Source organism: Pteronotus mesoamericanus, unplaced genomic scaffold (genome assembly GCF_021234165.1).
Source record: "Pteronotus mesoamericanus isolate MK-2021 breed Mesoamerican mustached bat unplaced genomic scaffold, CSHL_Meso_final contig_73, whole genome shotgun sequence".
Classification (NCBI taxonomy): Eukaryota; Metazoa; Chordata; class Mammalia; order Chiroptera; family Mormoopidae; genus Pteronotus; species Pteronotus mesoamericanus.
The window spans coordinates 1,793,963-1,810,479 of record NW_026555245.1 but is presented as its reverse complement, the minus strand read 5'-3'; the positions used below and the strand labels follow the sequence as shown (position 1 = coordinate 1,810,479).

Below are 16,517 nucleotides of genomic sequence, written 5' to 3'. Positions count from 1 at the left end.
GTAGTCCTGGGATAAGCGTAGCTGAGCTTGGAGCTGAAGCTGGAGTGGGCTTGGGTCACAAGGAGTCCAGGGGTCAAGCCAAGCCAGAGCCCAGAGCTTTAGCGGAGCAGGTGCAAGGTAAGGGGAGTTCTCAGGGGAAGCTGCACTGGGGCCCCCTTGGCAGGCCAGTTGGAGCTATACCTAGAACAGGTGTGGTCTACAGGAAGTCCCTGGGGTAAGCCACGCTGGGTTCAAGAGTTGTAGAAAATTCATTTACTAACCCTAGAGCATCGGCCAGAGTGGAGGGAAACTATGGGTTAGTAAATGAATTCTCGTCCCAAAGTCTAGGTGCCCTTTAGGCCACTGTTCTCTCATGTGCCCATGTTCCATGCACAGGCCGTTCAGGGGTCCCTTCCTGCAGCAGGTCAGTGCTCTGGGGTTGGGTTTCTCGCAGTACCATTTCTCTGTCTCTCCTACCTGTTCCTCTGTGGTTTCTCCCTCGTTTGTTGTTCAGGAGCTATTCCGGCAGCCCTCAGTTCTTCTTCAGGGGGAATTGCTCTGTAGGTATAAATTTTATGTGTTCTTGGGATGGATGAGTTCAGGGTCTTCCTATGCCACCATCTTGGACTGAGGGTCTCTACTCTCCAGGAATTTTCAGTCTGAAGCTCAATTGTAAACAGAATTGTGTACAGAAGGCATCTCAAAGATTTAAACCAGACTATGGGCAGAAAGGTACGCCTGGTGCAAACAGGTGCAGACTCTCAGCCTCTAGATGAGAACAGAGTCCACCTGGAATCACCATTATTCATAGAACTAGCCCAGAACAGGGAGGGTAGAGAGGAAGGGTAGGTGTTCTATAACAGGGAAAGTTGCCTCTGTTTTTTGTCACATTTTTTAAAGTATATTTTATTGATTATACTATTACAGTTGTCCCATTTTTTTTCTCCCCTTTATTCCCCTCCAGCCTGCACCCCCTCCCTCCAGCAATCTCTCCCACCCCTTAGTTCATGTCCATGGTTCTTACATATAAGTTCTTTGGCTTTTTCATTTCCTATACTATTCTTAACCTCCCCCTGTCTATTTTATACCTACCTCTTATGCTTCTTGTTTCTGTACCTTTTCCCCCATTCTCCCTCTGCCCCCTCCCCACTGATAAACCTCCGTGTGATCTCCAACTTTTTTTCTTTCCAACGTTCACTTTTTAAAGAAACAAATGTGACTAGTAAAGCTAAGATCCTCTCTGACCATCACCTCTAGTCTCATTCCTCTCCCCAGCTCTCCAGGGCTAATCACTGTCATGGTGCCATGTCTTCCCAGAACTTTTTATGCATGTATATTAAAAATGTACAATATAATATAACACTCTAAATCTTTTTTGAAAACTTACAAGCCTTTAGAGAAGTAGCAACAACAGTACAACAAATCCTCATATACTGTACACCTAAATTAAACAATTGTCTACATTTTGCTACATTTTCTTTTATCCCTCTCTTCTATTTATTTTCTTATTTACTTTGCAAACATCATTATATTTCACCCCTAAATAACTTAGCCTGAATTGCCTAAAGGGTGGACATTTTCCCATGTAACCTCAATATGATTATCACATTCTGGGCACATAATATTGATATAATACAATTATTGAATATATAGTCCTTACTCAAATGTTTGCCACTTATGCCAATAATTTCTTTTATAGCTGTTTTTACTTATTTATGTATTTATTTTGGGATAGAATCCAGTCAAAAATCAGTCATTCCATTTAGCCGTCTCACCTTTTTTTTTGTTTTGTTTTTCATTACACTACTTTTTTTTTTCCTTACTTTATTCCAGTAGAACCTCACGGAGTCCTTTTTTTTTTTTTTTTTTAATTTTTTTGACCTGCTTCTTCTGAGCTGGAGAGGGGCTTTTTTTAAAAAAGTTTTTTGTTTGTTTTGATTGATTTTGGAGAGAAAGGGGAAGAGAGTAAGAGAGCGCGCGTGAAGCATCGATCCGCCATTTCACCCACCCATGCATTCATTGGTTGATTCCTGTACTGTGCCCTGACTGGGGATCGAACCCTAACCCTGGTGCATCAGAATGACACTCCAACCACCTGAGCTAACTGGCCAGGGCTACACTGACCATTTTTAAGAGTCCATGGTCTTCTCAAAATTTCCCTTATGACCTTCTCAAATTGGTTTTTTGGCTTAGTGATTGATTTTTGAGATCCAGCAACATGGACACTCTGAGTCATTCTTTGCTACATCTGCTCAGATTTTGTCACTGCGCAGGCATTTTTGTTCTCTGAGCAGCTGGTGCCTCTGTTCGTTTAGGTTCCTAGGTGTGACCTCTCGTTGTCCCTTCTGGCAGATCAACATCATGCAGAGTGAAACAGTCCAGGACGTGCTGCTCCTGGACCCCCGCTGGCTCTGTACCAACGTCCTTGGGAAGCTGCTGTCCGTGGAGACCCCACGGGCCCTGCACCACTACCGGGGCCGCTATACCGTGGAGGACGTCCAGCGCCTAGTGCCCGACAGTGATGTGGAAGAGCTGCTGCAGATTCTAGATGCCATGGACATCTGCGCCCGGGACCTGAGCAGTGGGACCATGGTGGACATCCCCGCCCTGATCAAGACAGACAACCTCCACCGCTCCTGGACAGACGAGGAGGATGAGGTGATGGTCTACGGCGGTGTACGCATTGTCCCCGTGGAGCACCTCACCCCCTTCCCGTGTGGCATCTTTCACAAGGTCCAGGTGAACCTATGCCGGTGGATCCACCAACAGAGCGCCGAGGGCGATGCAGACATTCGCCTGTGGGTGAGCGGCTGCAAGATAGCCAATCGCGGGGCCGAGGTTCTGGTGCTCCTGGTCAACCACGGCCAGGGCATCGAGGTCCAGGTACGCGGGCTGGAGACAGAAAAGATCAAGTGCTGCCTCCTGCTGGACTCGGTGTGCAGCACCATCGAGAATGTCATGGCCACCACACTGCCAGGACTGTTGACTGTGAAGCATTACCTGAGCCCCCAGCAGCTGAGGGAGCACCATGAGCCTGTCATGATCTACCAGCCACGGGACTTCTTCCGGGCACAGACCCTGAAGGAGACCTCTCTGACTAACACCATGGGCGGGTACAAGGAAAGCTTCAGCAGCATCATGTGTTTTGGGTGTCACGACATCTACTCACAGGCCAGCCTGGGGATGGACATCCATGCATCAGATCTGAACCTCCTGACCCGGAGGAAACTTAGTCGCCTGCTGGACCCGCCCGATCCTATGGGGAAGGACTGGTGCCTTCTCGCCATGAACTTGGGCCTTCCTGATCTTGTGGCAAAGTACAACACCAATAATGGGGCTCCCAAGGAGTTCCTCCCAAGCCCAGTCTATGCCCTGCTCCGGGAATGGACCTCCTATCCCGAGAGCACAGTTGGCATCCTTATGTCCAAACTGCGGGAGCTGGGGCGCCGGGATGCGGCAGACTTCCTACTGAAGGCGTCCTCTGTGTTCAAAATCAACCTCGATGGCAATGGCCAGGAGGCCTATGCCTCAAGCTGCAACAGTGGCACATCTTATAATTCCATTAGCTCGGTCGTGTCCAGGTGAGGGCAGCTTTGGCTTGGGCAGGGTGTCTTCAAACTGCAGAAGCAAGGGGGATGTAGCCCATCTTTCCCATCAGAGATTATTCCGGGTGTATCCCTTCCTATACCCACGTTCCGAAGGACAACACCCTCCCTCCCACCTCACCTATTTCTCTGCTACTCCCTCCCTCCCTCTCACACATCCCATTGTGAGCGAATGGTCTTTCTAGTTTAAGAGCTGACCATATCCTTTCCTGTGGCCATTCGAAAAGCTAATGTCTCTCCTCTCCATGTTCTGGACTCCATCTGTCAGCCTCTAGTACCTTGCTTCTTACTGATAATTTTACTGGAACTCCTAACTTTTCAATGAAAAATTTTTAACTATTATATTGATTGTCCTTTAAATAAAAAGTGCACATTTATCCAAAATGTGCATTTCTTAAACTCTTTTCTTTGGTTATATATCATGTCCTCAGCTTATCTTTTTTATATTTATAGGAAAATCCCTCATGTATGGACTCCCACTGTATGATTTATAAATAGACAATATGTGAGTGCCTTTTGCAGACGAGGGTGTGTTTGAGATCATCCAAGTCAGCCAGGAGCTGTCACGAAGGAAACGCTCCCTCTCTGTCCCTTGCTGTATGCTGATCATCGCCAGAGGTGCTTCACCCTGAGGGGTCCCCCCACCCCGCCGGCAATTTTGTGTTTTATTTGGCAAGGAAAGGGGAGAAAGGAATCCTCCTCGAGAGTGATTTCATGGCCAGTGTTGTTGCTACGATAAGACATGTGTTCATTAGCCTTTGTTTAAACATCAATGTGAACGTCCACATGGAGATGACAAACCGTCGCGCGTTCTCATTCCCTCTCATCTCAGGTAGAAGATTGACACAGCTGTAGGGCTATGAAGATCTGTATGAGAATTCAAAACCCGTGACTCATGATTCGTGGCCGTCCGTTGTCATTTGTGCATAGCAGATGGTTTCCCACAGAGATCCTGTTTGATAACTTCCTGTACTTGAAGTCTAAAAAAGAAAATAAAGGAAGCAAGTTTTCTTGCAGTGATTTTAAATTGTGATAGTTTTAAATTCATATGAGGGAACATGTCCTAATTCTTCTGTCCTGAGAAGCATGTAATTTTAATGTTATATCATATGTATATATATATATGCAGTATGTATATACATATATATTAATACAAGTATTTTTACTTAATCTATAAAATGTAGTTAAAAAGTCATTTGTTTTTCTTTTCTTTTGTTGTTTTTTTTCTTTTTTAAAAAAATAAATAAACTATATTGCTTGTTGCATTAGTTTGTTGGTCTTTAATTCAAAAGGAATTCTTTTTTTCCTCCTTTGTCTCTCCTCACCAGTAGCACACTACACATGGTGGGACAGACCCATCTGAAATCCAGAAACTCATTAAACTCAAATTCCCAGGTATGAAAAACAACCCAGTTCATTTAGGTGCTTAATTATGAGTAAAACTGGGAATGGTTTGGGGAAGAAAAAAAAGCCCAGATGAATTTCACATTAGTTCTCACTGTAATGAAAAGAGGTTCCTTCAATTTTCTTTGGATGAGCCAAAATAACAAGTGGAGTCATATAGCCTCAGCAATGGGGAGACATAGGAAGCTTTCTGTTTCTATACAAAAGTGGAGGGAATGGCGCCCTGGAGGAGCAAGAGCAAACCTGCTGCCAAAGATACCTAACTTCCTGCCCTTTTTTAAATACAGACCAACTAGAAACTCTGCTTTTGACTTGCATGGTAGCTGTAGGACACAAAAGCTCTAAGTGACAAAACCTATATTTAGTAAAATCTCATGACTGCTTTAAAAGAAGTGGTCAAAGAAAAAAGATTGGAAGGAAGATGACTAGGCCCGCAATGCAAAAGGTCTCCGGTTCAAGTCCCAGTAAGGGCACATGCCTGGATGGCAGGTTCCGTCACCAGTCAGGACATGCAGGAAAGGCAACCGATCAATATTTCTCTCACACATCGATGTTTCCTTTCCCTCTTTTTCTCCTTTCCTTCCCCTCTCTCTCAAAATAAATAAAATCTTTTTAAAAAGTTGGAAGAAGACTAAAATGGTTAACAAGGATTTTCTCTGTGTTGATAGGAATGTAGTTCATTTCTGTTTTGCCCAAATTGCCCACAATAAACACAATTTACTTTTATAATGAAAAAAGGAAGATTGATTAAATTAAACTAAATGCTACACATAGACATACCTAGAGAGGAGACAAACTGAAACTGAACAAATTTAAAATCAGTGTGGAATGTTGGGGTGTGGAACCTCCTTTTCTTGCGTCAACTCCCTCCTGAAAGCCAACTCTACTCCCTCTTCAAGGGCACTGTACATCTCAGGGATACAGCATCAAGCAGCTAGACACCAGAGGCAAGGCGTTTGCTTCTGGTAGGACCTGTATGTGAAACCCCAGAGGATTCTGACTGGTCCAGCTTGGTTCACTGGGCCATCCCTCTGCAAAACACAGTGGCTGGGGGACACAGAGTTCCCTGATTGGCCTGGCCCCAGGGACCCTGGGGGGATGCTGGGAAAAGACCGTTTTTCCCCAATGAAAGGGGGTGCATTAACAGGAGAAAGGGGCAAAGGGAAAATGCTGGGCAAATGATTGCAAACAACTGTACTAGTCTTCCTACTTTTGTTTGATGCAGGTGCGGGGCCGGGCACCTGTTTATAAGATTATAGGTCCACCTGGGCCCTGTTGAAGCCATCTTAGAAATCATTTCAACCCAAATTAGAAGAGGTTAAGGAACACCGAGTTCACTGTCCCATCCTGGGAAAAGCCATGTGGGAGGCGTTTTAGGAGGCCATGGAGTCTGGTGAGACTGAAACTGGCAAAGCTTCCTGAAGGAGGGAGGATGCTAGACCCCATCTTCAGGCCGTGAGGCAGGAGATAGCATAAGAACTCTGAGGCCGCGGTGCTGTTGCTGGCCCACGTCTAGCGTCCTGGTTGCCAGGCAACGCCTTTTAGCACTTAGGTAGGGTAGGATAGATAGTAAACCCAGACAGAGAAGAGGAGGGAGACTTGTCTCACCCACTGACCCAGCAGTCTTGAGCCTGGTCCCATTAAGGTTGCCAGGTATTCCAAACAACACAAGCAAAACTGATAGTACAGGAGGATGGGAGAGTCCTTGTGATTGGGCTTCTGTAACAATCTTACTAAGACTGCCGGGTGCTCTGAACATCCCAAGGCCTAGAAGGCAGGAGGGGAGTCCTTGAACTTCTAAGTACCATTTCCACTATCTGGGAAAGAACCCCCACACATACCTACGTTTGGGTAGTCACATCTCCCCGGGGTTAGCTGGCACCAGCTTTACCGGCCAATCAATATGTAACTCCCTCACCTCCATCCCGCCAACCGTGTAAACCCTCAGGACAAAAGACCTGATGCCTCTGGCCAACTGGGCCTCTGGCCACCCTTGCTTTTGCCACCCCTGCTCTTGCCTTTCCCTGTACCTTGGCAAGGCCCGTTCTCTTCCGTTAGAATGTATCACTAATAACCCTGTGTGCATGCTGATAGACTTGCTGATTTGTAATTCATTACCGCTTCAGCAAGAACCAGGTTTCTCCCCTTAACAGCCACAGGAGAAGCAAAAAGTGTAAGTTCTTAGGGGCCAGAAATAAAAGCCTTTCAGGGGACCCTTTTTCTTATAGTTGCTGTGAGATGTGCTTGGCTAACATGTTTCTCATCCTCTCTGGGCTGTGGCTGCCCCTTGGTTCAGAGTCCCACCTTGGGCTGCCCTGGGTACCTGAGGTTCCCGTGTGGATAACAGCACCCCAGGGACCCAGAGCCTCTATGGCGTGCGCTGGAGGGCATTTCTGGGAGTTCTGATTGGTTACACAATCTGAATTCCACACCTTCATAGATGAATCAGAACTCTGGGAATTCTGGCGGTCTTGGAGAAAGGGGCTTACAATTACAACTACAGGATTTCCTGAAATGATATAACTACATTTGTCCCATCAATGTTCAGAGAACACATGGGTCTGTGGACAAAAAAGGGGTTCTACAGAAAGTAACCTCACAGGGTGAACTAGCATAAATTCCTAAATGGACAGGTCATGGTGAGTAATCACACCCCAGGCCTCTGACTTCTTTAGTACAAGGTTTTTAAGGCAGCCCTGTCCATTGTTCTTGCACGACTAGGTTAACACACTTTGAAATGCCAGAGTGACCTCTTTCTTAAAGGATTTTGTTAACCATCCCGTATTCCAATCCCCACCTTGCTTTCTCCTACTTTAATCTTCCTTAAGTTCCCTTCCTAATTCAAACACATAAGAAAAACTATCATAGGAAGCATTTTTCTCAGTCTATTGAGATCATTCTCTGCAGGTTTTCAGACATCTCATATCTGCCCTGCATTTGTTACTTTCTTGAGTCTTGCAAGTCCCAGAGTGGACTTTGTTTCAGTCGCGGGACCACAGACACCAGAGCTGTGCTTCCTGAGAGAGCGGGGACGTCAGCTCCCAGGGGAAGGGAACACGGTTTGGAGATTTTCCCCATGCTGGTGGGAACCCAGCATCCTCCGAGATGACAGGACACCAGGGAGATGCTGAAGAACTGAGGCCCGTGGGCTGTAAGGAAGAGCAGTGTCTACCTCCCAGCAGTCCTTTCGAAGAAGCCCGGCCCTCGCTGAGGAGGGACCTTGACATGGACATTTGAGGGTTCGGCCCAAGAAGGCAGCTCTGAACCAAGGGAGCCGAGAGAACAAGAGGAGCAGCCTCCCCATGAGGCCGCTGTGTGCGCGCTGATTGCGGCGGGGGTGGCTCGTTTGGTTGAGAGAATCTTCTGCCACTGACCCCTGTGACCCCCGTCTCTCTAAGCACTGGCTGAGGATGTTGTTGCACATGGTAATATTTCCTAATAAGCCAGCCATCCTCAGCTGCATTTTATCACAAATCTACTCCTAGATTCTTCCACATGTGGAAAACTGACCAGTAGAAAGATGAATGGAGACAGTACTTCTGAGTGTAGGGTTGAGAAACAGATAAAATCTCTTCCTTGAGAGGAGCCCATGTACCACTTGATCGTTTCAGTTTAGCTCAAAGGCTCCTGGGGCATAATCTTCATACCCAATGAAATACTGATTCCAAAAGTGATTCCCTTTTCAATTTCAAATGTAAGTATTTTTCAGCAGTTTATACCTGTTTCTAACAAGCCAATATTTATTGTTACTCGATTCTGCTCCTTCAGAGCCATAGCCACCCACCAAATGCCACAGCCTAGGTTTCCGCTGCTGCCGTGTAGGTCATAATAAACACCTGGGAAAGTAAAATCCCATGTTGGGTTGAGGACCTCCAAGTGATGTGTGACAGTAACCCAGCATGTCAACCACAGTTAGGGAGGCACCTCAAAATTCAGTTAAATGATATAAAACTGAGAAATATTTGAAAATAAGATCTTTTTTAAATCTAGATTAGGGATTTAGGCCCTCATCTCATACTAGCAAAAATACGAACCGACACAATCTCTTCTGTAAACAATGTGTTGAGAGGCATAAAGACACTTCCGGAAGCCTTGTCATTCTGCTTTTAGAATGTCAGTCTAAGGCAATAGCGCAGTACACAAAACTACTTGAGCCAAAGGGTCTTTACAGTTTTAATTACAATAGAGAAATTCTTTGGAAAAATGGAAAGGTCTAACAATTGGAAAAAACATATTAAGCTAAACCAATTGAATTATGTAGCCATTTAAATATATTTATGAAGTGCTTAAAATCATGGAGCTATGGTTCAAGTAATGTCAAATGGAAACATCAGGGAAAAATATTATGTGTGCACAATGAACAATGTTAAATCCACACACCCACAAACTATTCAAACCAAAAAGTCAGCCTTGCTGCGTGTCATGGTGGTTTTCCAATTCCTCTGCCTGAATTTCTACATAGACAATGCTTACCTTCTTTACAGAAATAGAAGCTAAAATGGTTTGCATCTATAGCAACAGAGATGGGCCCCACAGTTACCGCTGCCTTCGTAGGGGACCCCTCTGCTGATGGATGTCCGTGAAGCCAGTGTCATTGGCAACAGAATACTCAGACTTGTATTTGCAGGATCCAACCTTGTAAAGGGAAAGGAAAGATGTTTGCTTACTACCATTGACCTCCTGGTGAACATGAGTTTAAGACAGTTTGCAGCTTAATGTTTTCCAAGTTAAGTTTGTGAAATGCTATTTGTTGTCCTGAAATTGAAAACGAGCTGGTTCTATTCAACGAGACACTCTCGGTCTACCTGTCCATAATAAATGTTTCACTCTGGAGAACAGTGTACTATATATAGAATGGTATGCATATCTCTGTGTAACATATTAGTAAGAACTGCTATACAATAACCATCTAAACAGAGAACTGTTCGAGGCCAATATATTTTAATGAAAGTTCTGACAGTTTGCATCTACAGGTTCTATGATCTACAATTTGAATTCTAAATATGGTATCTGTTCTCTCAAAGGTGTTCAACTTTCAAAGGAATGATATAAGATACGGAACTTTGTTTACCTTTGGACGATATGGGTAGGATTCCTGAGTCCAGGCCTCCATTGGACTTAACACACTGGAATGCATTATCCATTAGGCCACCTATTGCCTTGAGGCTGAGAGCAGTCCACAAGGTTCTGCTCACTCAGTGAATTAAGTCTGCCGGTTTTCCAGAACATCTGTCTCTCAAAGGCACCAGTTGCACTAAAAGCCCAGCAAGAACCACAGTGACACTTAAAATTTAAAAGCTCTCCGTCTACAAAAAAAAGAAAAAAAGCAAGACTTTGACAACTTTGCTGATAAATCTGAAAACTCTTAAACATTAGCAAACTGCACATTGCTCTACTGTCTACCACAGCAATGACACCAGCTCCTTTATGGCTTTACTCTTCGAGAGAGACCTGCTGAATATTGTCATACCTGATCCTTGGCAGGAGTTATATAGCCTGCTTCTCTCCAATCCACAGTTGGGGGGATTTCAGCCGGGAGAGGTTCCTGGAACACTTTCCTTTACTTGTGCTTCTGGTTTTGAAAGTCATTCATCACCTGCCTGAATTCTTCATTGGTCTTCAAGGAAAAGGAAAGAGAATGTTGACAAGCAAAAGACGACTTGGGTGTAGCACTGAGGAGAGGAAGCACAGAGAAGCCTCCCGAGCCACACTCACATGTCACCAAAGGCATCCATTGTCATGGTGAGGCTCTGTTTCCCTCGGTTGTATTCCTGGTTGTGCAGGTCAATCATTTTCATAGTCTTCTCCCACAATCCTCTATCCTTCTTCATTCTGAAGCAAACATATAACCTATCCTCTTTATTTCTATGTAAAACCAAATCACCTTCCCAAGTGGATTTGCAGACAGGAGGGAAGAGAAATCATCGCCAGGAAATGATTTATACTTCAGGGAGCTGTTCTCCAGCACTCACGCAGCAGGGATGTTTGCCCAAATTGTGCTCAGTAATGGGCGTCATGAAGTTATTGCCTTGGGAAGAGCTGGCCCCTAGAAGCTACTTTCTGCTATCAACTCTCAAGAGCCTAGACCATTCTCTGAGGGGGTCCCTCTGGGCAGTTTCAGATGTTACCAACCAAACCATACATACAGTTACATGCGCGAGGCCTTTCACTGGTTCCATTGTGCATCTAAACTTCCATTAAATTTTAGAGCAGCTGAAGTTATTCCTAAGTAAAAGGCAGTCAGGACGAGTGAAAGATACATGTTTCAAAAACCTAGAAAGGGAAAAGAAATGAGTAGTATCTGATTAAACCAATCCTTCTAAAAAGCCATCCTATTTTCTTGAGATGTTTGTTACAGCCACCGTCGTGGAGTAAAAACCATGAATTTATTCTCCCAAATATTTACACAAAGACTGTAGAGGGAAGCTACACATGTGGGTAGAGAAAAACAGCCCAGACAGAAACCGCATTCCTGCAATCGGGACAGGGCCAGCCTCTACTGAAGCATGTAGCACCTCTGGGACCGGACTACACGGCAAGCAGACTGGGTCGGGCCTGGGGAGAGCCGCCTACTCCCCGCCCCCCGCACCTGCCACCGCTCCCAGGAGGGCAGGGAGGGGTCGCCCCGCAGCCCAGAGGGCGGAAGTCAGACCGCCCTGTCCGCCAGGCCAGGGACCAGGGACCGTGCCTCCTTGAAACCCTCGCACCCTCCATCCGCAAGGCTGGTTCCCCGGGCGCTCACCTGCGGCGGGCGGAGTCAGCACAGGCAGGTCCAGGGGTTTTTGAGGCTGGGCTGTGACGCCGAAGTCCCGGGAATTTCAGGAATTTAAGGCCCGGGGAGTTCGGCCTTTCTGGCCCCGCCCCCACATGGACTGCCAGCGCCGCGATTGGCTGATCCGACCTATTGGCGGGGCCTTCGAGCGCTGGGGTTCCAGGAGCCTGACTAGACTCCCTGCAATTTGGTCCCAGCCTTAGATGAGGGGGTAGGGGTGGGCGGAGGCCCGCTTATGACCCGGGGACAACGCTGAGGAGTGCGGCGTTTCTCTGGAATCCAGATCAGCTCCAAGTGGATTTTCACCTTAACCTTGCCTGTCCTTTAGTCCCAGAGTTTTTGGTTAAAATCTCCCCGAGGGCTGAGCACAGTGTAAGCTGGCCGAGTGGTTTCTGTTTACATGACAGGTCTGCCGGGATGGAAGAATGCAGAGCCCAGGGGCAGATGGCTTATCTTGTTTCAGGATGGGTGAGGCTAGGTTTTGGAAGAACCTGAAATGGAATGGCAATACCCAAAACACTGGCCTAAATCCTTGGAAGGAAAGAGGAGGGAGAGAGGGAGTAGGTGGGTTCTCCAGTGAAAGCATAGCATTTTGGGTCTTTTATAAAAATATATTTTATTTATTTATTTTTAGAGAGAGGGGAAGGGAAGAAAAAAGAGGGAGGAATATCCATCCGTTGGTTGCTTTTCCCACTTACATCCAAGCAGGGGCCTGGCCTGCAACCCAGGCCTGTGCCCTGACCGAGAATGGAACCAGCGACTTCCACCTTTCCACAGGACACCCAACCTACCGAGTCACACGGATCACTGCAGGCACGGCCTTTTGTAATAATCTTTTCCTGCCTTCCCAAACCAGGATCCTTCTTCCTTCTCAAGCCTTGTTCAAACTGACAGAAGAATTTGGTTTAATGAAAGGAGGAGGAAAGGCAGAAAGTAGAAACTGCTTTTACCTCCCTACTCTAGCTTGTGGCTTATTGTCTTCCTTAACGTACTTTTCTTGATATTTCATTTAAAAATTTTCCTTTAATGACTTTTACTTCAATGATTTTTACTTTAATTTACATTTAATGTCAGGATTTAAGTGACAGCTTGTGAAAACGTTTTAAATGGAGAAAATATATTAAATATTAATGTACATAATTAAAAATTCCCCAGAAAGCTTGTATGGTTTTCTTTTTCATGACATAAAAAGAATCATTGTTGAACATACCATTCAGGGGGAAAAAAATACCATTACCTCATGTTCCTTCCCACATCATCTTTTTCTAAGTGTAGTTTGAATTCTTTTGATAAAAATGGAGTCAAGGTTCATGAGAACTTGTAGTTTCTAGAGGATTAAATTGATAAACCCAGAAGCACAATCAGAAGTATAATAATTTTTACTGTGATAATATGTATGCAACATAGAAAGGTCTACTTTAACCATTTTTACATGTCCAGTTCAGTGGCATTAAATTCATTCACATTGTGCAACCGTCACCGCTGTCCATGTCCAGAACTTGTCACCTTCCCAAACTGAAAGCCTGCACTCCGTACTCATCCAACGGTGACTCTCCATTCCCCTCTCTCTCCTGCCCCCTGCAACCCACATTCTACTTCTTGTCTCTATAAATTTGACTATTCTGGTGTTGACAAAAGAAACATCCAAACCTGTAGAGAATTTTTATAAGTTTATTTGAGCCAAACTGGCGGCATATGCCAGGGAGCAAGATCTCAAATGCTCTAGAGAATAACAGTAAATATATTGGGAGTTTCCTAGTCACTTAAAAGAAGAACCTTATTTTGCCACAGTTTCCTTTTCAGGATTACGTTAGGACAGTGTGGGTACCCTGCAGGGCTATGTAGGAGCAACGCAGAGTTAACTTCTTGAGAATAATAACTAAGGTTCACTAGCTGCCTTCTTAAGAAGTTGTTAAACATCATGGTTACAAACAGAATTTAATACCCAACTTGTTTTTGTTCACTCAGGCAGTGAAACCATCCTGAACAAGGATTATATCATTATACCTGATTTTTTAACAGTTTTAATAATTTGATCCCATGACCTGAGGCCTACATATTAAACACAGATTTGTTGAAGTGAGATGTATAGTTTTGTTACATACTATAATAAAAGAGTGACTAGTACAATCCTGAAATCAATGCTCCAGTCTGGTTCTGGTTGTCTAGTCAGCATCAGGGCTGATACCTCTACTGTGGTTTCATAAAATGCTAACACTGTCCCATGAATAAGAGGGTTCCACCGTCAGTGTATTTGGGAACCGCTGGGTGAAATGGGTCTCGTTACCGCAGAACTGGCACAATGACATACAATGACAGTGCATGCTGTCCATCACCCAGGGAGAGGTGGCAGCATACAAATAGAAACTTATCTGATGAAGGAACACTTTTGTTAGAGCACCTCACAGCACCTGTGCTCCACAGGACAGTTAAGGAAATGCTGACGGTTTGTTTGATTTTTAAATTCAAATGATACCAGTTGTAAAGGCAAGAATCAGAGTTCACTGACCTTGTTGTACAAGCAGCCATTTGCTTGAGGGCAGCTTTTCATTTCAGGTGAAAATATCACGTCAGCACTGGCAGGGGCCACAGAGATAACAAGATCTGTGGTTGTATCACAGATTCTACAATAAACCACCTGAGGATTCTAATATAATTTTGCGACCTAACAGCTAGGTCCTTTTGCAGTCTGTCTCTGACCTTGCTTGAGTAACTAGGCCATTTTTCGGTTTAGACATGAACTCTGTCCGCCTGACCAGCTGCATTCCCTGCATTGTCCATTTCACCACAAGACTCGTTTTACCAGTTATTTCATGGACTCCAAGGGAAACTGAGGCATTGGTCCCTGCCTTGGGACCCCTCCCCCATTTGCCATGTCTTATGACTGACTCCTGCTGTTGACCATCTCCCGGAGCTCTATCTGCTGACCATGAGCCAAGTGAAACTGCCCATCGTGCTCATTTCACAAGCCCACTTGCTGACACTGCTGAGTCAGCAGACCTCGCGGAGTCCCGCTGCCCCGCCAATCAGAAAATGAATGACACAAGTTTATGGACTTGTTTACCTAGCAACCCATCCCGTTGACTCTCCCTTTTAAAACACTTGCCTTATTCTTTGCACCTTAAAGCGTGTCTTTGGTTTATGCTGAAGGCTATGTTCTGTCAATGTAAGAAACGTTCAAACCTGTAAGAATTATGAGTTTATGTGAGCCAAACTGACGACACTGCCTGGAAGCAAAACCTCAATGCATTGAGAAAAGGCTCTGGAAAAATGGCAGTTCTGCACCTTATTTTATATATTAGAATCAAGAAGACAAAAGTGGGTTACAGGAAACCCACTGGTGATAGATGAGGGAGGTGGAGGAGAGCAAAGTGCGAGAAGCCTCAGGTTGGATAAAAAGTAAAATAACAGACACATCTTTTACATAGGTGGGTAGAAGATAGTTACTGTCAACAATTAACACGATAACAATAACAATGAGGAGATTTGTGGTCTCCCCCTGGTGTGGAGCGTGTGCTTTGAGGGATCTGGAAAAAGGAAATTTGCCACTCCAAAGGTATGTTATCATAGAGGCAGAGAGACAATAGGCAGGGTCAGTTAAGGTAAAGATTGACTTTTGTCAGGGAAGACTCTAGCCTAGGACACAAACACCCATGAACTGCTTTCAGTAAGAGCGTTTTAATTTCAGACCACCCTGTGTGGTTACTTCAGGTGTCCTAGGTTGTAAGGCTGCCATGCTGGTCTCCCCTGAGCTTGCCAGGCTTCGTTATGTGGCCCCTTTTCACCCACAGATCTGATTTGCAAATCATTCAAAATAAAACTCTCTCTAGTTCCTCAGAAGAGTCCTGTGGACTTTCACTTACACACCTGAGAAACTTCAAAAAATACACGTGGCTGGACAGCCTGTCAGGATGTTTTAATGGGGGCTGGGCACAGGCCCATGAAAAAGACTCCCAGGTTGGTTCTGAAATGCAGCCTCTGATCCAGATAGCCAATGACCAGCACTAGGACGTCAGTCAGAAGTTTTCATTTCTTCATATCCTACTTACTGGTTTATTTTCATCAATGGGTATGAACCAGATGCCTTCTCTGTTCCGGGCTGTATGCCTGGCAACAGCTTGACTCCATGTTAAAATCAAACAAGGGAAGTCTTGTTTCAGCTTCAGTCTGAAGAAAGACTTCACCTTCATCTGAACTGGACCATTTAGAACCTTGAGAAAACTTTTCTCAAATAGATTTCCAGTAGAAGTTTTATATATCCTATTGAAGTTTTTAAACGACAGCAAAAAAAAAAAAAGGCGGGGGGGGAAGGTAGACATTCAATATAAAAAGAGATACTTGTGAGATTGTGATTTATAATCATGTATATTTGGTCTTCATCTCCACCCCCCTTGGAATGTCCTAGGTGATGAAAGCAACAAAGATGCCCTTCCTCTGTTAATGAAGTGACTATTGAACCACCACCATGAATTACAAACAACTAATCTAAACCTGTTTTAGAGAACTGTTTAAATTACTGTAGAGCCTACCCTGAATTCAACACAAAATACTGTGGCCTGGAGAGAAAGAGCAAAGCTCAGGCAGCTGTCTCCATGTCTGGAAAACCCCAAACTAAGCTCTGGAGCCCCAGCAAGCCTAGTTGAATGACACAGGAGTGTCATTTGGATATGCACTCTGATTGTTTAAAGAACAATCAATCCCCAAATAATTTAACAATTAATCAATCAATTGATTTAAATTGTTAAATCAATCTTTAA

General features: G+C 44.8%; 2 protein-coding genes across 3 annotated transcripts in view; one reads left to right on the top strand and one right to left on the bottom strand.

Annotated features, from left to right (window-relative positions):
* The window catches only part of DAPK1 (death associated protein kinase 1), a 178,058-nt gene extending 174,165 nt beyond the window's left edge, over positions 1-3,893 (top strand). For both annotated transcript variants that reach the window (XM_054582936.1, XM_054582934.1), the window contains exon 26: positions 2,332-3,893. In XM_054582936.1, coding sequence (XP_054438911.1) covers positions 2,332-3,564 — 1,233 coding nt within the window. In that variant the 3' untranslated portion in view covers positions 3,565-3,893. The remainder of the gene's footprint in view (positions 1-2,331) is intronic.
* Positions 3,894-8,676: 4,783 nt separating this feature from the next.
* Positions 8,677-11,250, bottom strand: CTSL (cathepsin L). The gene is given in 10 exon segments (XM_054583301.1): positions 8,677-8,777; positions 8,780-8,824; positions 9,462-9,554; positions 9,557-9,623; positions 10,060-10,084; positions 10,086-10,142; positions 10,144-10,271; positions 10,459-10,605; positions 10,700-10,845; positions 11,145-11,250. Coding segments are annotated over 10 exon segments (915 nt in total).
* Positions 11,251-16,517: the final 5,267 nt, after the last annotated feature.